Genomic DNA, 27,554 nt, shown 5'->3' with positions numbered 1-27,554 from the left:
CAACTTTCCATAATTTAAAGACTTTGTTGATAAGATGAGTAGCTCCAAGTGTAATTTTTTTTGTATTATACAATGAAGCGTAAGTTTTCTACCTTTCACATTTTCCAGATGACCAGTATGATACAAAATTATGCATAGGTTTGATATATTCGATCCGGCCAGTGTTGCTCAGTGATTGAGCATCAACATATGAACCAGGAGGTCACAGTTCTATTCGTGGTCAGGGCACATGCTCTGGTTGCCAGCTTGATTCCCACTTGGGGGGCATGCAGGAGGCAACCGATCAATGACTCTCATCATTGATGTTTCTCTCTCTTCCTCTCTGAAATTAATAAAAACATATTTAAAATAAAATATTCAAAGAGCAAGAGAAACAGACTTAAATAAATACAAAATTTTCATTGATTTGGTTTCAGATTCTACATTGTAACTAAACTTTGAGAAACTACCAAGAAGAGCTTGGTAGCCCTATCAAAGAAAGATATCCACAAGTATCTTAAAAGGCTATATTACAGCTTTTCAGAGCTAAATATCTGTGTGACATCAGATTTTCTCTAAATGTATCAACTAAGTAAGATCACAAATCCAAACAGATCAAATGCATAAGCAGATATGAGAATCCAGTTATTTTCTATTAAGTTACAATAAAGGGATGTGCAAACATGTAAAGCAATGCCACTCTTCTCACTAATCTACATATATAAAAGGCTAAGTGACCTGCTGACCATCCGACTGCCTGACCAGCCAGTACATATAATGCACACTGACCACCAGGGGGCAGACACTCAACACAGGAGCTGCCGAGCTGTGTAACTTGGCAGCTGCAGTTCTCAGGTGACGCACCCCAGAACCAGAGAGTAGGGAGCCCAATTCCTCGCGGGGCTGCACAATCCCACCTTCGGCCATGGGTGCATGAATTCGTTCATTGGGCCACTCGTTTTTAAATATCATGGTTTTATTACAGCTAGTTTAAAATGATTAATAAATAATAATTTAAAATATTTCTCAGCCGAAACCGGTTTGGCTCAGTGGATAGAGCGTCGGCCTGCGGACTGAAAGGTCCCAGGTTCGATTCCGGTCAAGGGCATGTACCTGGGTTGCGGGCACATCCCCAGTGGGGGATGTGCAGGAGGCGGCTGGTCGATGTTTCTCTCACATCGATGTTTCTGACTCTCTATCTCTCTCTCTTCCTCTCTGTAAAAAATCAATAAAATATATTAAAAAAAAAAGAATTTGAATTCCTTTTAAAAAAAAAAATATTTCTCAATTTTAATTTCTAACCTCATAAATACTGATGTATAAAAAACATAAACAAAAGCGCATTGTGGTCCCTAGTAACTTTTAAGAATAAAATCAGGTCATGAGACTGAAATATTTGAGGACTACTGCCTTAGACAATTAAATTTCAAATAGGAGGAAAAGGAATAAGAAGAGAACTAATATGTATTAAGTGCTTGGTAAGCATCAGGCTTATGCCTTAGAGTTGCTAGATCCATGTTATTTAGTTCCCACTTTACAACTAAAGAAGGGGAAAAAAGAGGGTCAATGGATACACACACACACACACACACACACACACACACACTACATGTCCATTTTCATTTTAAGAAACAAACCCTTGCTTATCGAGGAAATCATTAAAATATGTTCATTAAGACATTTATGAGGACAGCAAAACAGACCATAACACAGCTTCATGATTAAGACCTGGGTTCTCAAGCCAGCCTGCCTGCCTTCAAACACTAGCTTGACCACTTAACTTCTGTGCCTGTTTCCCCATCTGTAAAGTGAGGAAAATAATATTATCTACTTCATAATATTGTTGTAATGATGAAACAGGTAACTGTAGAGAATAGTTCACAGTAAGAACTTAATACCTGCTAATTGCTATGATGAGGAGGAGGAAGAGGAGGAGAAAGAGAACATCTTATCAATATGTTTACTATGAGAAAAACTCCGAATTTTCAACGCAACTTCATTTATTTGGTTAATTTATTTATGTTAAAAATTAGTTCTCTAATAAGGAAGGATATATTATTAATGTACAACAGTTGTGGGTATTTAAAAATATTCATGTACTCATTAATTAAGCAATCATTTGTTGAGTGTGAGTCAAGTATCATGTTAGGTAGAAGGTATTCAAAGATGGAAATGGCATGGTTTTTATTCCTAGTAAGTGGACTCCAAGCAAACCTGAACTACAATCCATTCCTACACTGCTCTGCATGCTGAACAAACGGCAAGTGGAGCACAGCACGGACACCCAGCCTAGGCATGTGTGTTGACGGGTATTTGCAGAATGTCTTTTCTTTATTTAAATCTCAACACTTCTGTGCTTTCTTAGCAAAACTGCCAAGAGAAAAAATGTAAAGAATGTAGCTTAAGAAAAAATAATGTTCTTATCAAAAAATGCTGACATACAAAATTTCTACATCAAAGGGGAGAAGATATCAAAATGAAGTTAATCTAATTTAAATGTCAAGAAAAACAGTAATTCAGAAAAATGAAAATTTAGGCAAACGACATGTTAGGATTTTTGCAGTGTTTTTCCTATCAGTCCTACATTTTCAGAAGACAAAATGGATTCGCTGTTCACAACCTGCTTAGAGAAAAATAATAATAAAACAAAACCTTACAGGCAAGTATAAATACATACAAGGGTGTGCAAAAGCAGTTTTACAGTTCATAACAAAAAAGACACCCAGGTTGTGATAATTACAACAGCTTTCATTGATTTTGTTTTGTGTAATCGCCACTGTAAACCCCTGTATATGAAAATGAACATATGAAGACTAATATTACTTTGCCATATTGCCTCTCCATTCCACTATTTTCATTTACTTTAAAGTTGAGCATAATTATAAATAAAACCTGAATGAAAGTTTTAGTTTATATTTTAAAGGCCCTCTGGTTAAAATGTGGGGGCAGAATTTAAGACAAATGACAATCTTAATAAATTTGAGTTTATAAAATGTTTTGTTTAAGTGTAATTCTCTTTAGGAATGCTATTAACAGTCACCCCTCCCCCCAACTTATTTATTCCTTTATTTAGAGAAGTACAAGTTTAGAAATAGTGTAATTAAAAGTAAAAAGCATTGGCTTTAGGATCAGACAGACTTATATTCTTCTCCTAAGTCGACCAATGAATAATTTTGTGGTCCAGATTAAGTTACATAACATCTTTCCTTCTTTTTCTTTTTCTTTTTTTAGATGCAGAGAACATTTTAATGGTTGCTAGATGTGAGGGAGGTTGGTGAAATGGTGAAAAGAACTGAAGGAATTAAGATGTACAAACTGGTAGTTACAAATAGTCGTGGGACTGTAATACATAACATCTTTAAACCCCATTTTCCTCGCTGGACAAAATAGAGATAACCCCAATCTACTTCTGAGCAGATGGACTGGTTAAATGAGACAAAGTCCATAGTACATGAGGGCTTCATAAAGGTAACTGTTATTGTTGCAATAGCTTCAAAGGTAAGCTAACTATTCTTAAATTCTTGGGTTAAAAAAAACTCGTTTAGGTTATACCCAGTAAATTTCACATTTTTTCCCTCCAAAGAGCATTTAACTGTGTCACAAAAACACCACACAATTAACACCATTTGCTGTTTCAGACACACATGCATACCCAATGGCAAGATGGTGTTGCATTTTAATCCAGCACTGTATAAAAAGCTTGAACAGTGCCTCTTGCCCAGCATAAAACAAGAATTTCAGTCCTTTCAAAGGCTCTATATTTACAAACGTTTAGTTAAAGGAACAAACATTTAAAAGCTGTTATTGTACCAAAAATAAAGTATTTGAAATTCCTACAGTAAATAAACTTTATGGTAAATGTAGAAACATAAGAATCACTTCTTTTCTTTAAACTTCTCTTAGACCATGTACTTCAGAGTCTCAAGACACAGACGCTTTTCTGGTACGCGGCTGCAATGATCTCCCATAAAAGTAAAACCATTTCAGGGATAAGAAAAACCTCTTTTCATTCTCACAAGCTATATGAACTGGGGCAAATTCTACTCTGGTTTTTAGATAATTCCTGTTAATGGGGTCAAGGCCTATTTTCTTTCTTTTTTCTAATATATTTTTATTGATTTCAGAGAGGAAAGGAGAGGGAAAGAGAGAAAGAAACATTAATGATGAGAGAGAGAATCACTGATTGGCTGCCTCCTGCACGACCCCTACTGGGCATTGGGCCCACAACCCAGGCATGTGCCCTTCACCGGAATCGAACCCAGGACCCTTCAAGCTGAAGGCCGACGCTCTATCCACTGAACCAAACAAGCCAGGGCCATATCTTCTTTCTTTCTGTCCCCCTCCCCTTACCGACACCAAGTCATAATTTAACTTACACATTTTGAGAGACAGAAGTCACTGCAAGCCTACGGATGAATCAGCTTCACTTCCATCTCCACTTAGAAACCACAGAGAGAGGGGGCATGTTTCTGTCATTTACATAAGGAGTAACATAAAGCTGAGGAAACAGGCATTTCTGCCCTTGGAGACACGAATGGCACAAAACAGTATCTTTGTGATTTCCAAAGTCAAAGACAGAGCAACAAAAGGCTCAGCTATCAAAATTCTCATCTCTCCATCAATTGTAAAAAGCTAAATATAAGAAATTATCAGAACCACTGATGCTATGGCTTAAACGTAGCAGATACCACAACACTCTGGCCATGAGCTGGATTGAGAAGTCTTACACACATGTGCCTGTAGAATGGTGGCCCTGCAGGCATGCCCCAGAACAGTGAGTTCCATCCAGCACCCTCGCTGGTATCACGTATCTGAAAGTGATTCTCTGAAACACAGACGGACTACCTATTTTTCAAGGTTCCCTAAAAGTTGCTCCTGTTTGAAGACAAAGTACCAGAGAAAATAAAACAGGGTGTACATTCCCTCATGCACATTCTGGCAGAAAAGCCATCGCTTTTATAAATTAGAATGTGATGTAATCTTAGTGTGTATTCTTAGTGTATTTCATTCTTAGAAAGATGAAAGAATCATCTCTTAGGAGACCAACTAATGTATTTTACAATTATAATTGAAGCTCTTATCTATCAAACTGTTATTAAAACTCTGACCTTAATTTTATATTATGTGTCTTTTACTACATTTTTTTTTTAATTTAGAGAAATAAAAAAAAATGCGATTGTTAAAATATTATATCTAATGGAACGGTCAGAAGATAGAATTAATACAATTTCAACTTGATACAATGAAGTTTGACACAGAAAGCTGAATGCAAAAGAGCAAAGATGGTTTAAAAGACAAAACCTTAAATTACAGAATCCTTCACAATCTGGCCGGAAAGTTTCCTCTCTTGGCAATAACCTGCATATATTCAATTTCTCTGATAATACAAGTCTGCATGTGACTATTTTACAGTTTGGCAACCTCAGTCCTGAACACTTTATAGACTCGACTGTTCTGTTTAGGAGGGTTGTTATGTGCAGCGAGGGTGGGTGTTCACCATGCCAGCGGCATGCCGTCCTCATCGCCAAATTAGGACAACCAAAAATGTCTCCGGACATTGCCAAATGTCCCCTAGGAAGGGAGAATGTCAAATCACACCCAGCTGAGAACTGCTCTATACCCATGTAAACACTGTTCCCACCACCTAAATAATTTCTCCCATCTCTGCAGAAAACTCCTAATCTCTCTTCAAGGTCCATCTTACATGCTATCTCCAGTGCGAACTTCAAGTCAAAGTTAGCAATCTGTTCCTCTCATACCACCTGCCTTCTTGTTTTTCTATTCGATTACATAAGAATATATATATGTTCTGTTTTCCTGTCTGGATAACAAGAACCTCCATCTTATTTATTCACTATAGTTTATTTATTTCAGGTGTTCAGTAAAGGTTTATTAATAAATGATTATGAGCCTTCTTTTATAAAGCATCCCTGAGATAACCCTTCCACTGTCAAGGGAAAATTTGGTTCACTGAATGAGGTCTCACACCAAGCAATAAATAATTCTCCAGCTTTTTCGTTTCATTTTGTTTTGTCTTTACCCCTGGGAAATGGAAATTAAAAGATATACTCAATTTTAGTAAACCAAGGTCCTAGAAATATCTACTTCTCTGATATTTTTATTTGATCTTTGTGTAGATTTATCTTTGCATCACCTGTTAGGCAACATGTTTGCCATCAGAAGTTTTGTCAAATTTGTTTTTGGAATGTGAACAGTAAAACTTGGAAACAAAGAAATATAAACCAAGCAGGTAAGTCTTAGAAACCAAACTGAGGAAAAACTTAGAAACATAGAAATGCAAACCAAAAATTCATACCATGAAGATCATATTCCAGGAATAAAAATGAGCCTAGCTGGTGTGGTTCAGTGGTTGAGTGTCAACCTATGAACCAGGAGGTCACAGTTCGATTCCTGGTCAGGGCACATGCTGTGTTGTGAGCTCGATTCCCAGTAGGGACGTGCGGGAGGCAGCCAACCAATGATTTTCTCTCATCATTGATGTTTCTTTCTCTCTCTCTCTCTCTCTCTCTCTCTCTCTCTCTCTCTCTCTCTAGCTCCCTTTCTCCCTCCCTCTCTGAAATACATAAAATTGTATGTTTAAAAAGCATAAAAATGAAAAAGAATATAATAATGTTCACTAACACAAAAGAGTAATTTCCAACTTGATTTTATGTTAAGTCAGTATCTCCCTAGCTTTTTCAAGTGATGTCAAAATTTTCAAGGAAAAATTTAGAAAAATCTGGTTTAATTTTGTGTATATATGCATTATGCATCTAATTCTAGATGATATGTATAGGAGCCAAGACTTTTCTGGGAGAAAGCTGAATGAACCAGAAGCATGGAAATATCAAACAACAAGACCAAAAACAAAAAAGAGAGTGTTACTCTCCAAAAAAAACCTGAAAATCATTACAAGGAGAGTCCTCTAAAATATTCAGAGCCTCGGAGCTTGGTTCCCACATCAGCAGCTCTTGTAACATGAATTACCCACATCATTTCTTCAATCTTACTGTTGGTCTCTGTTGCCATAACTTAAAAAAGAAAAACTCAGCAATATAAACTTTAAAATATTAGTCCCAAATTTCTATGAACACGGATGGACCGTGAGAACGTCATGCTAAGTGAAATAAATCAGTCAGAAAAAGCTAAGACCATATGATTTCACTCATATGTGGGATATAAAACTGAAACTCATGATCACAAACAACAGTGTGGTGGTTGCCAGAGGGAAGGGTGCCGGGAGCCGGTCCATGCTTGCTGTTTCAAGGGACCTGGCATATATGGCATACTGTTCTTAAAATGTTTTCTCACCTTCTTGGCACTATGTGTTTTAACTAAGGTCTCTGAGAAAGGTTGTTTCCCCAGGTAGGGATTTTCCCCGGAAGTTAGGGAGGGAATAAAACCTCTTAACTAAGTGCCAGGTGGGTAATTAATCACTTTAACTACGAACAATCATGCTTAAGCTACATAATCTTTACTCCCTGGAATGGAGATAAGAAACGCCCTAACCTTTGTAATAGAGATTGATAGGATTGAATCAACTGGTATAAATAAAGATGTAATAAGACAGCAAGACACAGATGTGAGGAGACAGAAGAGAGACAGAACCTAGGCACAGAACCTACACAGAACGTTCTCTAGAGACAGAAGAACTTCGCTGGAGAGAACATGGCAAAAGATCCTGGACAGAAACCAGCCTCAGAACCTAGAGACAGAACCTAGCGAGAGAACATGGCAAAAGATCCTGGACTGAACCTGACTACAGAAATTGGCAAGAGAACCTGACTAGAACCTGGCTACTGAACCTTGCTGGAGAACCTGGACAGAACCTGGCTGGAGATCCTAAGCAGAACTTCGCTGGAGATCCAGACCAGAACTTGGCTGGAGATCCTGGCTAGGCTGCTGATCAACTGAACACTGTCTCCGTGTCCTTCCTTCTTCGCCGACTCCGTCCACACCTTTGGGGACCCCTGGACCCGCTGGGGTTGGACCCCAGCAGAAGGGGGTGGAGGGAGATGGGGTCCTAATATAAGGTAACAGGAGAAGATTTGACTTTGGGTGGTGGGCACATGGTGCAGTACACAGATCTTGTAACACAGAAACTCACACCTGAAACCTATATGTTCATGTTGACCAATGTCACCCCAATCAACTTAATAAATAAAATTTTAAAAAATTAATAATTTTAATCCACAGTTTTCTTACAAATAACTCAGGGTAAAAGATGTTTGATTTCGTGCCTGTGGTCAATTCATATGGCAAAGCAATTAATTCATCAAGAAAGTAACATGCACCTATACTGCACGGGAGAAACATCATAGAATAAATATGCAAATCCAATTTTCTCATGGCTGACAAATTCCTATTATCAAACTGCTAATGTGTTTATTTGCCCCGCAATGGCTGGATTTTTGTCATGAATACACATTGAGCTCCGCAGTTCTTAGCTGTGACGGCTAGGTGACAGGGAGGACACGCCAGCAGAATTTGTACTTGACAGATCACTGACACACAGTCCCATTTCTCTTTTCTCCTTCTCTTCACTTAACAGGAATCATGCAGTAGGAAATAAACTGGAGCCATTAGCGATTATTCAGGTTTAATAGCACACATCCTTTTAGCTGGCGGTGAGAACAATACACAGTGTGGCAGAGTTAAACAGAGGCATCAATTATACTCTCAGACCTGTTAATATTTCTGACAATATTTAAATAGCACATCCCTGCAGGGCATGGCTTTCTTTGCCCTCTCAGTTACACACCTGTCAAGTGCTTAATTTGCCAAAGGGAAACAGTTTGATATCTAAGGGCAGTCTTAATACTGAAGAGCAAATTAGAAAAATTAAACATTATTGAATAGAAGTAATGAGGAGGATCTGAGGGGAAGAAATACTAGGCTTAATTCAACATGGCATGTCAGCATCTGTCGGTAAAGCAACAATATGATCATGTTCTCCAATATGCTGCATTTACCTTAAGCTTTTGAATTATTCACTTCCTTTGATTTTTGAAAAGACAGGAGAATTATGGTGAAGAAAAATCAGAGGGATCCAATATACCAATACTAAAAAAGATGGTGATAGTCACTTGCACCTATTGTGCATATAAAAAGATACCCCTGAAAAGATAATTTAGGACCAGCCTAAACAAAAGCTAGCCATTGATCAGATCTGTGTAGCTACTGCTTTCAAAGCACAAAAAAACTTCATTCCTTTGATGCACTAATTAAACTACAAATATTAACAAATTACTAGTTGGAAAACTATATGGAAAATTTAAATCTAACATAAAGTTTAGAATATTTTTGTTTAAACTTTAAAACAAAAAATAATAGAAATTTTTGAAATGTTACTCTAGTCATACAAGAAAAAAAAATCTGGTTCAATAAACAAATGAAGTTGAATTAGTAAAGAATGGAGACTAAAGTGACAATTCAAAACAACTGAGAACTTATCAGCGGTTTTAACAGAAGTCAAACTTTTATCAGCTAAGCACCTGCCTTTGGGGGAGAGTGGATGATGTGAGACAGGTTGCAGAGTTAAAAAAGGGTTATGAAAGGACGAATTCTAGTTCTAGTCTAATCTCTCTAAGCTGTTGTGATAAACAGGGTGTCGGCCACATGGTCCTCCTTGGCCCCTTACAGTACTTGGACAGGTGAACAAAGAGCCAAAAGTCCAAAGGCACATAAGACATGCCTATAGAATTCACCAAACTCACAGCTTACTTAGTTCTGAAATGTATCAGCATCTAGTATTGCGTGCCATACATTCCCAAGGAGGATGCAGCTGAATCATGTGGGGCCCATATCCTACTTCTACCTGGAAATGGTAAAACAAACTCCACAACAAATAGGCCTCTTTTTCCCTCCCTTCCATAGACCTGGTAAGTACAAACACTATTCCGCTTACATGAGATGACTAGAAGGGGTATTTTGTCAGTTATCTCATTGGGCTTGTAGTATTTCCTGACATACTTACTAGTACTTTTTGTTTCAACTTTTCCTCTCATTCTAATCATACCTTCGTACTACAATAAAGGGAGAAGACATCTGCTCAACTTCACACACTCTGAATAATAACCAGGTAGTTTTCCACATCATAATCACACCTACATTCAGGATATTGGTTCTCCAAAACCTTGCCCATCCATTCTGAAAACGAGCACCTAAAACCAATCTTTACAATAACTTGCAAAGGGGACAAATACGACTGAGTATAACAAAAACATACCTTCTTCTTAATTCATGATAATGACTTTAAAAATCACTACATAGAAACTCACTAGAGAAAAAGATTTTTAAATATTCTTCCTGATGTTTTGGCTACCAAAATATATAGATTAAGAACTTTCATGACATTAAACAAATTCCTTCTCTATCGCTACTATTGGTTCTTTTTGCATTTGGCCCATTCTTTTTAGTTTTTTTTGTGGTTTTTTTTTTTTTTCCACTGGAGCTGAACTTTCACTGAATTATAAAACTAGTCTTCAAGTTTCATTTTTCACCTTTTAAGGCAGAATGATTGCTAGCAAGTCATCCATCACCATTAAAGTAATGTGAAAAATATTAGAATGGGAGTTAGCTTGGAATGGAGGCACTGACTGACTTTAAGCCTTGTGAGGATAATAACAATTTTAAAAATATATTCTTTAAACCCTGAGAAATGGCAATTAAAATAAGTAAATTCAAAGAACAGCTGACTTCAATTTTCATTCTGTCATTGTGATATGTTTCGGTTTTAATATAAATGCTAGGACTTTTTAATGCTCATAATTTTTACAGAAAAAAATACTGTGTTGTTACATTTAGAAGTTCCAGTGTTTGTCACCATCTGATGCTGTCACGAAAGGAATTGCTACTTACACTTCTTTAAGAAGTGAGAACTGCAGTTCCTCTAACTGATGACAATGTAATTATTCCTTTTACTGTCAAAATAGAGGTGATTTCCCTTCCTCACACACGATTACACATGCAAATCCAGGCTTATCTGAAATCTTGTGAGTGTACTGAATGTCTGAATCTGAAAGAGCAAGACCACAGGAACAATGAGCTGTGGTGATGATGGAAACCAAGTCTACAGCCATCCACCCTAAACATATTCTATTACCCCCTCCTCCTGTAGGGGCTCATTCTTTAGCATTCACACAGCTTTCAACACAATGTCATATCATCTACAGTATACAGCAACAGCCTTTATAAAAATAACTAGGGGGGGAAAGCCACAGTGAATCTGAGTGTCTCGTTTGGAGGTTTAAATGACTTCATTAACTATTCATTAACACATACAAAAATCAGCTTTTCAGAACCACACAAGCCTTTCCCAAGATCTGTGCCATCCCGTGGACGCCTGCTTTGGGTGAAGGATGTCCTACCTGGTCTTTCAGCTGCTGTACAGAGGTCTGGAGGTTCAGAATCTGACTGAAGAGTGGGCTTTGCAAGACCGACTTCAGAAGGTTCAGCTTGTCTTCGTTTGCCACATCCCCACGCTCTCGCAACTTGGCTTGCAAGCGCTCTGCTGCCTGCAGGGCCCGGCTTTTGTCTACACCAAAGAGCAGCACCCGTCAATAACAGGATCAAAACACACGCGCACATCAACCCATGCTCATAGACATCCTAAAACTGTTCCTTTTGAGACCATAAAACTGACTCAGAAAAAAAAAAGAGGGACTGAAATGTGTCACTATAAACATGTCCCTCAAACCTTGAGGTCTCTCCTAAGAGTCTGTTGGGAAGCAGGAGTTATAGAGTATAGGCTACACGCAGCTAATTGTAAAGTACAGAAACTAATTCGGATAAAGTATATTTGAGTTCTAAAGCCAGCTATTTGAACTTTTTAATAAAAACTACTGAAAACTAAATGCTCTGGGATCTTGCAAATGCTGACATTTTCACCTTTTAAAATTTCATTTACACATAAGAAAAAACAGAAATATAATTAACTCACAAATAAGTGAATGTGGATAATGTTATAACATCCAAAATATGACAATTTCATATCTTAAGAGCAAAGCATTCTATACTTGAGAATTTACTTGAAAATATATCACAATAATGCATATCTCTTCAAAAGCACCACTTTTTAATACTTCAACTGTTTTTCCAAAAATTTAAATAGCAAATTTACATATGCATTATTGCATTATTATATATCCTTTATCACCAGAAACACTTTTTATGTATAATATTAAAGGTGGAATTATACAGAAATTGGAAATTAAAACACGAATTAATGTTGACTTCGAGTTTACAAACATATACAAATTTAAACAAACAATATTTACTCATATGCAGAATTTTAAAAGCAAATAATGATAAAGAGACACATGAGAACTTTATTCTGGGTCATATTTCCTATGGTATCTCTGAATAAAAATCTAGTACTAATTCCCCTGTCACTTCTTGGAAGGTGTGCAATTTAGTAACAACTTGCAGAATAAAAATTAGAAAGAAATAATTTAATTTTAAATGTCCCCATTGCTCTCCACTTTCTTGTGAGGAGGTTTCCTATGTGGAGAGCAGTCTTTATCATGTGGGACTTTAGTATCAAATGGGTGCATTTTCTTTTTTAATGATAAGGGGTGTGTATCGTGCACTGTGCTCCATGCATTTTCATTACTGGCACGGCACTAGGAACAAAAGTCACAGTAATGATTCCCATGATCAGAAAAACAGTTCCTTCTTTTTCTACCACCCACTCCCACCCTACCCCTCAACACACACAGCTGTCAGGACACCAGCAGCACTCATCAAGGTGCCAGACAGAATCCAGATACCTTTCCACACTCACACCTGAGGGGTTCCCTGCAGTAGGTGCGGACTGTGGTGTCAGAGGAGGGACAACAGCAACTGGGGGTACCATACCTGACACACCCCAAAACTAGTTCCACAAACCAGCTTCTCTACAGCTAAATAACAGTATAAAAAAATTAACCCATGATCTGGGGAAATCTGAATATTTCAACTTAAATAATCTCATGTAGAAATTAAACTGCCTTCTATCATCACTGAAGCTTGTCAGCCTACGTTTTTGTTACTTATCTTTAGCAACTTAAAAGCAAGCACTCAGTAGTATCTTACCTGCTATAAAGTAAAAATATGGCATTGGAAATTATCTTTTTCAGTATTAAAAATACTGTTAAACTTTCTGGTGCTATTCAAAAATAAACATGAGCCAACATTAGGTTCATACAGGAGAAGTGGGTTTACATTAAGCATAAAACCCATAATAAGTAAAACATCTCATGTGCTTTTAACTTTTGCTTATAAATGTTTTGTAACACTTCAGATAAAACTTTCCAAATATAGGAACACATTACCTACTATCATGCTAGAAGATAAAGACTTTTAAAAACTAAGTTACGAAAGATAGAATTCTGTTATATAGAATATACTGTTTTTCAAAGATCCTAGTGGAATGAGTTTCAATTTTTATAAAAATAGAAAGGAATAGATCTTACCTATCGTTTCTAACATTTTATTTTCGAAGTTCAGTGTTCTCTATACAGCAACCAAAACAGAACTCTAGGGAAAAAAGAAATAGAATGAAATGGTTATTTTTATCAGCAAATAGACCGAACGTCTGGACAACTGACCAACCAAACAACCGGTCGCTATGACGTTCACTGAACACCAGGGGGCGAGCGTGGAACATGGTGGGCATTGGCAGCAGGCAGCAGAGCATGGAACATGGCGGGCGTTGGCTGCGGCGGGATGGTGGAGCAGGTGAGCGGGGGCGCCAGACCACGGTAGGGTGCTGGTCACTGTCATTGGGAGTGAACCTCTGGTGGTTACTGAAAATTCTTTGCTCCCTCCTGTGTGCCACAGTCCCAACCGGCGCTCGCACCTGCTGCCGGCGCCGGCCCCGCTCGCACCCACTGCTGGCGCTGGAGCCGCCACTTGCACCTGCTGCCAGTGCCCGGTGCCGGTCCCGATCACTCAGCGCTGTCTGTGTGATCACTCAGGCTGCCAGCCCCGATCACCCCTGCGGGCAACCACTCACACCTGCTGACGGTGCTGGCCGCGCTCACACCCACTGCTGGTGCCGGCCCCAATCGCTCCGCGCTGTAAGCAGGTGCAAGCGGGCTGGTGCTGTCAGCATGTAGGAGCGGCAGTGCGGGAGCAGGGCTGCCAGCAGAGATGGGACTGGGGAACGTGGCAGGATGGGCCAAGACCCACCCCTGTGCCCACTGCAGCCTCGAGGCCCAAAGTTCCTCTCAAGGTGCACGAATTCGTGCAATGGGCCCCAAGTATATTATAAAAAGCACTTGATGCTATTATAATTCCTTTGACCATTAAAATCTTGTTGACTTAAAAGACAGTTTCCTAATAGGCCAAAAAAGTGATCATTTTAGGACTAATTCAAAATTATCTTTTATTTGCAGGAAATACTTGCAAAATAAGGCAAAATGTATGAAATATCTTTTAAAGAAAATGACAGACGTATCCAAATCTTTCCTTAAGAGCTCTTCAACACAGTGCACAAAAATCTTGGATTCCTTGAAAAATCCTTACCTACAGAGCAAGCTTACTAGACTCTGCATGAGAAATTCTGTGGGCAAAAAAATGACAACATAAAAAGTAGAGGTGACCCTGGCCTTGAATACTCAGTCTTAACTGGGGAGGCAAGTCCAAATATCCCAAGTAGAAATGAACTGTGACACCCAAGCAGAATGTAAGTCACTGGAATATAATACATGAAAGCAGAGATGAAAAACTGAGTACAAGAGTGTTAAATAAAAGAAGATTCTTCAAAGGTTTTCAAAATACCCTCCTGACTATAATATCCTCTTCCTTCCCATCAAAAAAAATAAAAAAACTTCTCAACTCCTTCAATTAACACAGCTCTCATCTTTCGTTAACAATGCTTATCTAGAAAGTTTAAAGTATTAATTCAGATATCCACTGACAATGCCCACATCATCAACCCATCGTTAGTCTTTGCTGTCCAACAATTTTGCACAATGTCTCCATAGACACAGGTACCCTCTGTCTTACAGGAAACAGTCAATAATTCCTTCAGTGGAGAAAATGAATCTCCCTGAAAAGGAACAAAAGTGTTATTTCTTTAAGAGAAAATGCATTTAGAAGGAATGAAAGTATGTGATGTATATGGACACACGCATAGACCATCAATGCCTGAAATCAGCTGTGTAATAACAGCAAACAGTACTTACTGACTTTCCTTCAATTTAGAATATACTATTTAAAACATCAACTCCATTTCAAACAGCTCAACCACTGGCACCTGTTTTAAAATGTGCCCTCACCCTGGCAGGTTTTTCTCAGTGGTTAGAGCAGGGGTCCTCAAACTTTTTAAACAGGGGGCCAGTTCACTGTCCCTCAGACCGTTGGAGGGCTGGACTATAGTTTAAAAAAAACCTATGAACAAATTTCTATGCACACTGCACATATCTTATTTTGAAGTAAAAAAACAAAACGGGAACAAATACAATATTTGTATTTGCATGTGGCCCGCGGGCCATAGTTTGAGGACCCCTGGGTTAGAGTGTTGGCCTGCAGACTGAAGGGTCTCAGGTTCAATTCCTGGTCTAGGGCATGTACCTCAGTTTCAGGTTCAATCCCTGGCCCGTCAGAGCACGTGCAGGAGGCAACCAATCAATAATGTCCCTTTCTTTCTTTTCTTTTTTCTTTCTTTCTCTCTTTTCTCTCTCCTCCTCCTCCTCCTCCTCCTCCTCCTCCTCCTCCTCCTCCTCCTCTTCCTCCTCCTCCTCCTCCCCCCTTCTCCTCCTCCTCCCCCCTTCTCCTCCTCCTCCTCCTCCTTCTTCTTCTTCTTCTCCTCCTCCTCCTCCTCCTCCTCCTTCTTCTTTCCCTCTCTCTCTCTCTCTCTCTCTCTCTCTCTCTCTCTCTCTCTCTCTCTCTCTCCCCAGCCGCCCCCCACACACACTTCATCCTCCCTTTCATTTCATTTCACTTTCTCTGAAGATCAATGGAAACATATCCTTGGGCAAGGACAAAAATAAATAACTAAATAAGTGTCACAACAAGAAGGCATTAGCTCCAGCCTGGAGTTGAATAGTGGTGTGGGCTTGCGCAAGAGGCCTAGCGTCTGAACCTTCTAGAAAACACATTTACTCATTGTGAGTAAATGAGATAAAATACACCAATTTCCAGATCACTACATAAAGTGTAACTATGAAATATATACTCAGGATCAATGCTGAGCCCATGTAGATGAGCAGTCCAATATCAGGCACTGATTGCCTGATTTCATGGGAAAATACAGCAAGATCTTAAAAATACACTAGTCATATTTTTTATTCTTACTGACAAGGAGACTATAACATTCCTTCATAAAATAGCATACAATTAGGTTCCCCACCCCTCAAAAAAGTTATTAATGTCTGACAATTAAAAAGTGTACGTACAGATACCCCAATATAAGAAGCCTACATAGGTATATTTAATTAACTCACCCATAGGAAGCATGGTAGCAATGAAAGAGCCTGGATTAGGGAGTCTGATGATTTCAGCCTGACCACTTACTGCATGTGTTTAAGTTGCTTATCTATCTTTTCTGAACTTGAAAATCTCTAATTCACATGAATGGTATTTATTCATAAAGTTTGGAAAGGGTAAAATTATATACATAGGTGTTAATTTATTATTATATCTACATCTTGGTATACTCAATAAAATTTGGTTCTACTCTATTTCCCTTATAAAATATTAACTTCAGAAAGCTAGGCAGTATTGGCCTGAGGTGGAGGGGGAGGCACCCTATGAATTTAGAGGCCCACTGATGGAGAAGGAGTCTACAGAGAAAGAGAAGTCAGTTCCCAACTGAGAAAAACACTGCCATCCAAGAGTTCATCTAAAGTCAATTATGTGAAAAAAGAATTACTTCCTTTTTTCAGAAAAAAATTTATTATCATAGTTTCGTGGGGTTTTTTTTAAAGGCTCAAGCTGCAAGTCACTGACACTAGCGCTCAGATGAGCGCCACTCCTCTGGATTACAGGGATAGAACATTAATTTCAGCTTGTCCGATCTGTTCTGATGTCCCTAAAATAAATGTGTGACTTTTTTTTGGTGGTTTTCCAGATTTCACCATTATTAACCACGGTAGAGACAAGAGATTTTAAAAAACGTGTTCCTTTCTATGTCCTATATCCCTATCCCAAGGATTCAGTTCTAAGTATAAAGAAACTCATTTGTAATCACAGAATTTTTGAGATGCAGAGCTGGAGTCTACTCCCATCAAACTGTAGACACAACTCCTCCTTCTCACCCTTTCACCAGCCCCCTATCACCCTTCCCTCATTACCCATCTCAACACTAGATGGAAGTAGAAGGGTGTCTGAGTGATAACAGTGGGTCATAGTCAGAGGGTAAGACTTTAAAAAGATACAATACATGTCAGAAGAATGCCAAGTTCTGAGGGTTTTTTTTTAGGGCAATTCATGTGACCAGTGAGGATGATGAATCAGGGGCAGTAAAGAGAAGAAATGAGATGTGGATACAATAACAAAGTAGTCAACACTAATGCTCAAGTAGAAGTAATAATAGCAGCAAACACAGCACCAACCACAAGCTGGACCCTGTTCAAAGCATATTACACAATTAAGTCCTTTAGCCCTCACCTCATCCACTCACTTGAGAAAACTGAAGCAGAGGAAGGTTAACTAACTTGCCCAAGGACATACCACTAGAAGTGATGGAGCCAGGATTTCAGCCCAGGCAATTTGGCCCCAGAGTTAATTAACAATTTAACTTCTCCAATATCTTGCCTCTTGATAGGAAGAAAATTCACCTTACCATTCTTATTCCTCTTTCCTAGCTAAATTTGAATTTCAGATACATTTAAAAAATTGCAGTATAAGTATATCCCATGCAATACTTGGGACATATTTATACTAAACACTAAGTTGTTGATTACCTAAAATTCAAATTTAGCCCTAGCTGGTTTGGCTCAGTGGATAGAAGACTGGCCTGCAGATTGAAGGGTCCCAGATTCAATTCCAGTCAAGGGCACATGCCCGGGCTGCATGCAGGAGGCAGCTGATCAATGATTCTCTCTCATCATTGATGTTTCTAACTCTCTCTCTTTCCCCTTCTCCCTTTCTCTCTGAAATCAATTCTATATATATAAAAAGCCAGCGACTGGAACGCTGAAACAACTGAAACAACTGGTCACTATGATGCCCACTGAGGCCAGTGAACCCGCCCGATTGGGGGGCAGGGCTGGCCGTCCCACAGACTCTCCCCACGGCCGGCTCCACCCCCAATTGGCCCCATACCCCAATTGGGGGTGGGGCCCTCTGGCCAATAGTCCATGGCCCCTTCCTTGAGCTGGCCCAGCCCGGATCAGGCTCTGATCAGGGCAGGCGGCCAGCCAACCTCCTGCCATCTCCTCCTCCCAACAGGCCTGGCCCGGATCCGCCCCGATTGGGGCCGGGCCCGCCGGACCCCACCCATGCACGAATTCGTGCACTGGGCCTCTAGTAAAATATATTTAAAAATATATGTGGAATATAATGATCAATATAATTTGATGAACAAGAATAGATCCAGAGACAAATGGTGGGGGGAGGGGTGTTAGAGAGCAACCAAAGGTCTTGTATGCATGCATATTAGCATAACCAATGGACACAGGCACTGGGGCAGTGGGGGCTTGCCCAGAGTGGGAATGGCGGGGGTGGGGGTGGGGGGTCAATTGGGGAAAAAGAAGACATATGTAAAACTTTAGACAATAAAAAAAAACCAAAGGTGTACAAAAACAAACAACTCAGATTTAAATAAATAAAAAGAAATAAAATGCAAATTTAACTGGGCATCCATTATTTTACCCAGAAACCCTACTTATCTATATATTACCTTAGAATAAACCTCAAATTTTCAAAATCATTTTTAAGGCCTTTATGATTCCTGCAAAACTTTAACATAATGACAGAGCTGCCAAATCCTTTAGAAATCTCTAGAGACTTTAGCTGTGAGACCACAGGATTCTCCAACGATGGGCCGGTTACACCAGTTTCAGCAGAGGATAAAAATCCAATAGAATATTTGGTTTTACTGATAAACAGAAACTTAATAACTGACTAATCATTTTACTTTTCAAAAAGTTGTACTGGTAAGTGTACGCACAGCTTTTATGTAGTAGACAATCAGTGCTTGAGACATAAAACAAACCATTCTGCCCAATGCAGATTATATGGCAACTAACAAGTGAAAATGTTTTAGGCTAAAAATAACTCTACTGAGAGAAACTGTCCCAAATGCACACAATTTTCTAGTTTTCTTAATTCTGACTGTAAGAGGAATACAACATTCAAAGCTTGCTGCAATGGTTGCGGCTTGTCGAAGCTGCTCAGCATCTGTTACTGCATTTCCATTCAGCGTCTGTCCCATTCATAGCTGCACGGGCACCACCTGAAGGTCGCAGGCAAAGGCAAGGCTGTAGTCATTTGCAGGCAGTTTGTCATAAAGTCAACTGGCCATGACAACAAAACTTTACACTTTCAGTCAAAATTCATATTATAGTATAATGCGACTGATGAACTATTGCTCCAAAAGCATAGAAATGACCCACTACCCACCCACTACCCACCAAGGATCACGCAGTCATCCAACAGAAAACACTCAGCCATTTAGCATCTGTTCTGAACGTCTCCCTCGTTCTTTTTTTTTAAAATTTTGTTTTATTGCTTAAAGTATTACAAAGAGTATTACATATGTCTCCTTTTTTTTGCCCCCCTTGACCTTCCCCCGGCCTCCCCCTACACCCCAGTGTCTTGGTTATGCTTATATGCATGCATACAAGTCCTTCGGTCTCCCTCGTTCTTATAGGCTTGATTGAATAAACATTCATGAACAATATTTTTATTTTCAAGTTAACATTTATGAATTTTTTGAATTCCTTCAATAACAGAATTTATTAACTCATTTTACACCACCCCCTGCCCCCCCCCCCCCCGCCACACACACACACATATGCACATCAAAGACAAGCAAGTATCAAGGAACCTTGCCTTTACAGCACACTTTAAATACTGTTTAACAGCCTTGCCCTCCTTTATAAAATGGAAAGATAAATCAGACCTGCCCAAAGTGAAAATGCGGAAGGGGATGGAGGGGTCACAGGGTTAAAAAAAGACCTCAAATTCTGTTATTCCTATTCAACAATACACGGGCTACCTGCATGAATGGCATGTTGTTGGGTGGAAGAATTAGAGAATTGAGGACATGGTCTGGGAACTCATAGGCCAAGTGACTAAAGGAAAAACCAGTAAACAGACACAAGAAAACAAGGACACCAGACCCAGAAAGAAACAGCTTCTGAGACCCCTGCACAGGGTCCGGATGAACAGGTAGGACTAGGGACAGGAATAATGAAAGCGCTTCCCCCTATAGACCAGGGTGCACAGCACCTTCTGAGAACCGCAAGGAGTTTCATACCCCGGGTCTGGGGCTGAAGGAAAAGGAAGGACAGAGGCAGAGGTGATGAGGCTGGAGAGGTGGGTACAGACTAAATGACCGAGGGCCCTGCATATCATTCTTAACCAGCTTACATGTTTAATTTTGAAGTTTATTTTGGTACAGTGAGTTGTTTTGTTTCAGAAAGGCCACCCTGAAAATGGTGTGGAAGACTTGTAAGAAGCAAGAGAAACTGACAAAAAATAATGTCAGGGAAGAGATAATTTTTTAAAATGGAGATGAAAGTGAAAATTAAATAAACATGGGAGACAACTTTAAGAATTAATTAAGAGCTACAAGTAACAGGACCTGGCGATGTGGATGTAATGAGGATGAGTCCAGCATGAATTCCAGCTCTCCTGCTTAAGTTGCTGATTGGATGGTAATACCAATCGCCTAGATAAAGAATATATAAAGACTAGCAGGTCAATGGCATGACTGTTTTAGAAATAAAATCTGTCCTTATCAAGAGTTTCAAAGGCTGAATTATAGTACCTTATAATGCTGCTATGAATTGAATTGTATGCCCCCAAAACTCACATGTTGAAGCTCTCACCTTCCATGTGATTGTATTTGGAGATAAGACTTCTAAGACCTTATAAGGAAAGAAAGAGATATCATTCTACCCTCCCTTCCTCCTTCCTCCCCTGTCTCTCCATATGCAAACACCAAAGATAAGCCAAGTAAGGACCCAGTGACCATCCACAAGCCAGACAGTTCTCCCAGAAAGCAAACCCTGCCAGATCTGATGGCAGACTTTCCAACCTCCAGAGCCATGAGGAAATAAATGTCTGTTATTTAAGCCACACAGTCTATGGTATTTGCTATGGCAACCCAAATTGAACAGGTAAGGGCAAAAGTAGGTTTACAGCTGTGAATATGCAATGCATAAAGTTTATTCTTGTATTATTAGTTACTGTATTATTTCCCATGAACAACTATAAACCTGCTTTTGCCCCTACCCTGTAGATTTCAACTTTCCCACAGCCCCTGCTCCAAGAAATACACTATTACACACTATGCTATGCCCCTCTCCTCCAACCAGAGCCAGTGGAACAAGGGTTGGGCTCCTTACCCAAAGGAAGACAATCTTAAGTGCTGATCTGAAAGGTAGAATGGGCTAGAGCTGTGGTTGGCAAACTGCAGCTCGCGAGCCACATGCGGCTCTTTGGCCCCTTGAGTGTGCCTCTTCCTAAGCCTTAGGAGTACCCTAATTAAGTTAATAACAATGTACCTACCTATATAGTTTAAGTTTAAAAAATTTGGCTCTCAAAAGAAATTTCAATCGTTGTACTGTTGATATTTGGCTCTGTTGACTAATGAGTTTGCCGACCACTGGGCTAAAGTCTCTTCTGGGAACTTAAGAAGAGCAACATTCAGAGAATAAACTAGTGGAGCCAGAGTTGAAAAGATTGAAGGAGGATGAGTAAAGGAGGAAGAGGCACATGCCAGCCTGAGTTATGAGAGACCAAAACAAGTCAGTTGATACGAGACAGAAGAACACAGCTTGGGAGACCCAACACAGTCAACAGGATGGAAACAGACTGGTCCCTAAGATGCAGTCACTGGCACCCATTCTTACAATGAACTCCATCTGGCAACAGGTAATTAGTGTGAGGCTCTTCCTTCCTTTCAAACAGCCTGCTTTGGTACAGCACCATACCATCACATCCCACACAAAGCAATCCCACACAAAGCAATCCCCCCAAGCACTCCCGCTGAAGAAGTACCCTTCCTCCATGTGAACACTCTTCTTCCAGTCAAGTCCTGAAGGAGCTACAAGCAAAGACAACTATGAGAGGACCACTGAGACAATGAAGCATCCTTAATTTCATCGGAAAAACAAGGCATGGGGTAGCCGCTACTATGGCAGATGAATAAAATACTATGAAGTATTCCACTTTGATCAGTGCCTGAGAAAAGCCATCAGGTTTCAACTAAACAAAGCATTCACCCACTATTGAAATAGCAAGGCTAGACCCAACTGATAAGGTTTCATTCTATAAATGAAACCACAGTAACTGAGAACAACATTTTAAATAATGGTATTTTTAGCCAAAAATATTCCAGACATGGGAGGCTAGAAGTAATAGTTTCACTGCAAGCTCCACTAGAAACAGAAGCCAAACATGTGTGTCAAAAATTTAAAAAACACGAAAAAACAGATATGGAATTTATAAACCAGGAGGGAAAAAGATGAAATAAAGACTCAGATAATCTATGAGAGGTGGGGAACAGAAAAAAAAAGTAACAGTAAACACAAAAACAAGGCGGCTGAAATAAATCTAGATTTCTGTATTCATAATAAATAATAATGGGTCGGACTCACTCACTGGTTTGGCTCAGTGAGTAGAGCATTGGCCTATGGACTGAAGGGTCCCTGGTTCGATTCCGGTTAAGGGCACATGCCTGAATTGCAGGCTCAGTCCCCGGTGGGGAGCATGCAGGAGGCAGCAGAGCAATGATTCTCTCACCACTGATGTTTCTCTCTCTCTCTCTCACTCTCCATTCCTCTCTGAAATCAATAAAAATTTATTTTTTTTAAAAAGACTCATCTTTTAAAAAAATTGTTCAAAAATGAAACTGAGATTTGCAAAATAACTATATTTTGATATCATTTAACTATATTTGTAAAATGTGTAAAATAATATATGCCACAGATAAATATGTACATATTAAAATCTACATTTGCCATTTTTCATAATAAAAATTAGGAAAATACTCTATTACAGAGATTTTTCAACTTTTCTTCATCTCATGGCACATATAAACTAATTACTAAAATTCTGCAGCACATCAAAAAATATTTCTTTTGCCAATATGACAAAAAAAAGGTATACTTTTGTTTCACTGACACTGGACGGCTATTGCTGTGTTAACTGTTATTATTTTTTTTAATTTCACAATTTAAGAGAAAAGACTTCAGTGCCCCTGACTAAAAGAGTCAGGCACTGCATGTTTTAAAAATTCTTGTGGCACACCAGTGTGCCCCTTGTGACACATCAGTTGAAAATCGCTGCTCTAATATGAGAAAGCAGCATATTAATCTACAGTATGCTGACATACATAAAGCAAAATCATTACTTTGACCAATAATCCACGTACGCTAACCAAATTTTGGTAAAAATAATATTAGCTCATTCCTTTCCTAGGAATTTCCTACTAGGGACAACCAAACCTGTTGCAAAGAAAAATATATATAACACAGAAGTTAAAATATTTTATTATAGCCATAGTTACACAACAAATGTATGTATACTAACAAACATGTTCATTAAATTATTTCGGTTTTGAAAGTTACTTCCTTTCATTTTTGAGATTGTTGGCCTGAGGTGAAAGGTTCATTGTCTTTTCTAAAAGTATACATGTTCTTACCTTAATTGCAGATTCCTTAAAGCACAAATAGCTTTATAAAGACATTTTACCAGATTCACAGTCACTTCCAGGATAACTAATTCTATTTTGGGATGCTTTTGACTTAAGCTCCCTTATTTATTGCTCACACCCAACTATGAAGTCAATCTTAGAATTAGTCCCCCCAAACATGTAGCTCACTGGCAAGCTAAAGCTCACTGAGGTATGGTTAGATGACAAATTAGTTGTACTAGCATGTACTCTGCAATTAAAATCTTGGCTGCTATTATTAATCAGCTGCCTATTTGAAAGACTGAACTTTCATTTTTTTAATACAGTACACAAATCTATTCTATGATCTATTTCTATTTATTTCCTTCCTCCTCCACCCTCATCTAGAATTTAAAAAAAAAAAAAAAAACAAGCAAAATGAATACACAGATACATGTTAGATAACTATAGATTCCAATATTTTCTCTCTGGACACCCTTTTACATGTTTTCTATCTATAATGTTCACTCTTAATACAGCCTTACAGGACAGGGGCCCTCAACTGTTAATTCACACGGAACATGATGACTCAGAGAAAAGATTTAGTTTAGATGCCTCTGAGACCGAAGATGTAGACTCCTGTGCTCTCTCACTCCCGAGTTCAACTCTGGGGAATTTAGGTTTCTTGGGCCGTTTGCCCGTTGTTACCACATTTTCAGTGCTAAACACCAAGACTCCACAGGCCCGCATGCTTCTTAGGCAGAATCATGCAGAGCATTCCTCCAGGGGCTGTCCTTGCAGGCAAACAACAGCAGGCCGCTAGGGGCTCACAGAGCACTCATTCCAGCCGCCTTCTACTCTTGGGGAAACAAAAACTGAGCACAGGGATTAACTCCCTGCCGAGAATTCCAGGTGCCATTCCTCCGCCGCCAACAAATTCTCCGGAGAAATTACTGTGGGTCCCTGCCGCCTGCCCTTTTGCCGCCTGGAAGGGGGCAGTTCTCCAGAGGGCCCAGGGAGGCTCTGCCACGGTGCTTAGGAAAAGCAGGGACACTCACCGTGTCCCCATGAGACCCACAGGCTGGCAGCTGCCCTGTGCTAGGACTTGCCGGTTGCTGAAGGAGGTAACCGTACAGAAGACCTCTGTCGTTCCTCAGGCCCCCTCCCAACTTATCCCCCCCCCCCAGCTGCCTTACGTTCATGCCCTTCACCAAAGATCACTTCCACTGAGTTTGTGAGGTCTTCATGTTGATAGTGGGGCAGGACAATACGTGGATTTGTCAGTTGCGACTTGAATGATTCCTCAGGGTCAAGTCCTAAAACAGCGATTTTCAACCTTTTTTTTTTTAATCTCATGGCACACATAAATTACTAAAATTCTACAGCACTAGAATAAAATATTTTAAATTTTTTGCTGATCTGACAAAAAAATTAAGTATAATTTTGATTCATTCACACCAAACAGCTATTGTTGTGTTGGCTGCTGTCATTTTTTTTTTATTTGACAATCAAAGGGAAAAGAGGTCAGTGCCATGACTAAACCGTTAGTATTGAATGTTTTCAAAATTCTTGCATCACACCAGATGAAAATCACTCTCCTAAGGTACAGTGAACAGGAACCACTTTCCTAATACGGACAAAGCTATGGAATTGGGAGGTGGGAAGGTAGAACAAAATATTATAACCTTCAACTTATTTCCCCACCCAACTACCTCACGTTCATGCCCTTCACCAAAGATCAGTTCCTAGGGCTTTCCCCCATAACTTTTAAAGTAACTCTACTACCCACCCACCCCCACTCCCATTTCCCTATTGATGCTCCAAACTGTTTCTCCCATTCTGGAATCTTTTCTACAAAAATTATGAAGAGTGCCGTCTGTCATATCGCCTACTTAGTATCACCGAGCTGTAAGAACTACACATAATTAGATATTTTTATCCTTCCCCATCAATCAGTGCCTCCTAAATTCAGTTTGTGCCTTTCATAATTTCCCTTTGCTGAATGTGGACAGGAATAAAGATCAAGTTTCAAACCTTACTTAGAAAAAGACAGGCTCAAATTTCTAACGGGAAATCCTCTGGGAAGAAAACAGCATATTGGAGCGACATCTACCTTGGCTGCTTCCCTTTCCTGTACAATGCCTGTGGGGACCAGTGGTCTGAACCCCCAGGAGGTTTAGTGTTAGCTCTTTGCTCTGAGAAGCACCACACGTGTACTGAGAAGGGCTCATGAATGACCTCTCTCTCTCTCTCTCTCTGACCGCACTCTGCAATACTTTTCATGGAGCAATTTAGAACTCTTAAATTCATCCAGAAGAAGTCATTTCAAATTGATCTGAAATTATTAATGCTTAATTAAGTATTAATGCTTAATAAATTGTTAATGCTTAATAATTTCACTTATCTGAAGACAAAAGAAAATTTTGTGAGCTCTTACTCATTCTAAAGCATAACTTGCTAATACGACATTTCACAGATGTGGAAATACAAGGTCAAAGAGATGACTTTCTCAAGGTCACATAATCTGGGCATTTTATTAAGCAACCATATTTCTACAGCCATTATTATGTGGGGGTACTGAAAGTCTATGTAATAAAACATCAACAAGTACCTGAAAGTTTCAGCCAAAAATAATCTAATTCAGCTCTAAGAAAATTTGCAGGCAGAGAAGAAATTATAGGCTTAAAAGCCTTACTCAATCACATTGGGTGTGTATCCTGAGTAGATTCCCTAAGTAACAAACTGTTTAAATTTCCATGCCATTTTGCTGATTAAAAACAAAAAATAAGAACCAACAACAATTTTATTCCTCAGTTACAAATTTATCACCAAATACTCCCTTCAAGAGGTAACAGTTTTCAAATATATATTCACCCTTGGATGTCTAAAATGTAGGCTTGGTTGGAACACTCAAATGAAAGCAGTCATTTATTTGACACTTTTAGAAACTGCTATTCAGTAACAACTAATAACACTGCATTTAAGAACTGATTGCTATTGCATCTACTGTAATAATGACTTCTCCAAAGTATAAAATAGTTCTGTAAGTGAGATTTTTAGGCAAGCAGCCACCATTAATTTTATTGTTTGAAAAGCTTTCATATCTCCTTAAACAGAGCATGTGGTTTGCACACATGCATTTCCCTGAAACCTAACAACAACTTTGTATTAGATACACCCAATTTCAAGTAAGAATATTGAGGCTCAGAGAGATAAAGTGTTTACCCTTACATTCATGAAGTTTTTTAACAGAGCAAACATTTAAAGCCAACCCAAGTCTGACTGACATCAAGGCAAGTCCCTTCCACCAAATCATAGCTCTAGACTCTAATAAGAATATTAAAGAAAAGCAAGCCCTGGCTGGTTTGCTAAGTGGTTGGAGCATCAGCCAATGGGACGAAGCATCAAGGTTCAATTCCCAGTCAAGACCAAGCATGTGTTGTGCAGAAGGCAACTAATTGGTGTATCTCTCGCACATCGATGTTTCTCTTTATTTCTTTTTCTCTTTCCTCCCTCTCTCTTACTCAGTCTCTCTCCTCCCCGCCTTCCGCTCTCTCTAGAAATCAATGGAAAAAAATATCCTCATGTGAGGATTAGTAAAAAAAAAAAGCAGAAGAGCAAAAAGGTATTTACTTTCAGATTAACTAGTCCCAGACAGCTATGCTTTCACAGTGCCCAGCCTGCTTTATAAAATGCTCTTATAAAAGCACACCATCAGATTTTGGTCAGCACCAAACCCTACTGGAGCAAATTCCACTTAATGGGGTCAGCCTCATATAGTTTTCAATTTTTAAAACATTTA

General features: G+C 39.2%; 1 protein-coding gene across 1 annotated transcript in view; it reads right to left on the bottom strand.

Moving 5' to 3' along the window:
- Nucleotides 1–27,554, bottom strand: part of MPDZ (multiple PDZ domain crumbs cell polarity complex component) — a 177,402-nt gene that overhangs the window by 134,527 nt on the left and 15,321 nt on the right. Inside the window, exons 2-3 of the mRNA XM_081103221.1 lie at nt 13,434–13,497; nt 11,349–11,515 (exon numbers count right to left, since the gene is read on the bottom strand). Of these exons, the coding sequence (XP_080959347.1) occupies nt 11,349–11,515; nt 13,434–13,449 (183 nt within the window). The 5' untranslated portion in view covers nt 13,450–13,497. The remainder of the gene's footprint in view (nt 1–11,348; nt 11,516–13,433; nt 13,498–27,554) is intronic.

The sequence above is a fragment of the Myotis nattereri genome, assembly GCF_964212035.1.
Source record: "Myotis nattereri genome assembly, chromosome: 12".
Lineage (NCBI taxonomy): Eukaryota > Metazoa > Chordata > Mammalia > Chiroptera > Vespertilionidae > Myotis > Myotis nattereri.
The sequence above is the reverse complement of the archived record's forward strand: the minus strand, read 5'-3'. Positions and strand labels throughout refer to the sequence as shown.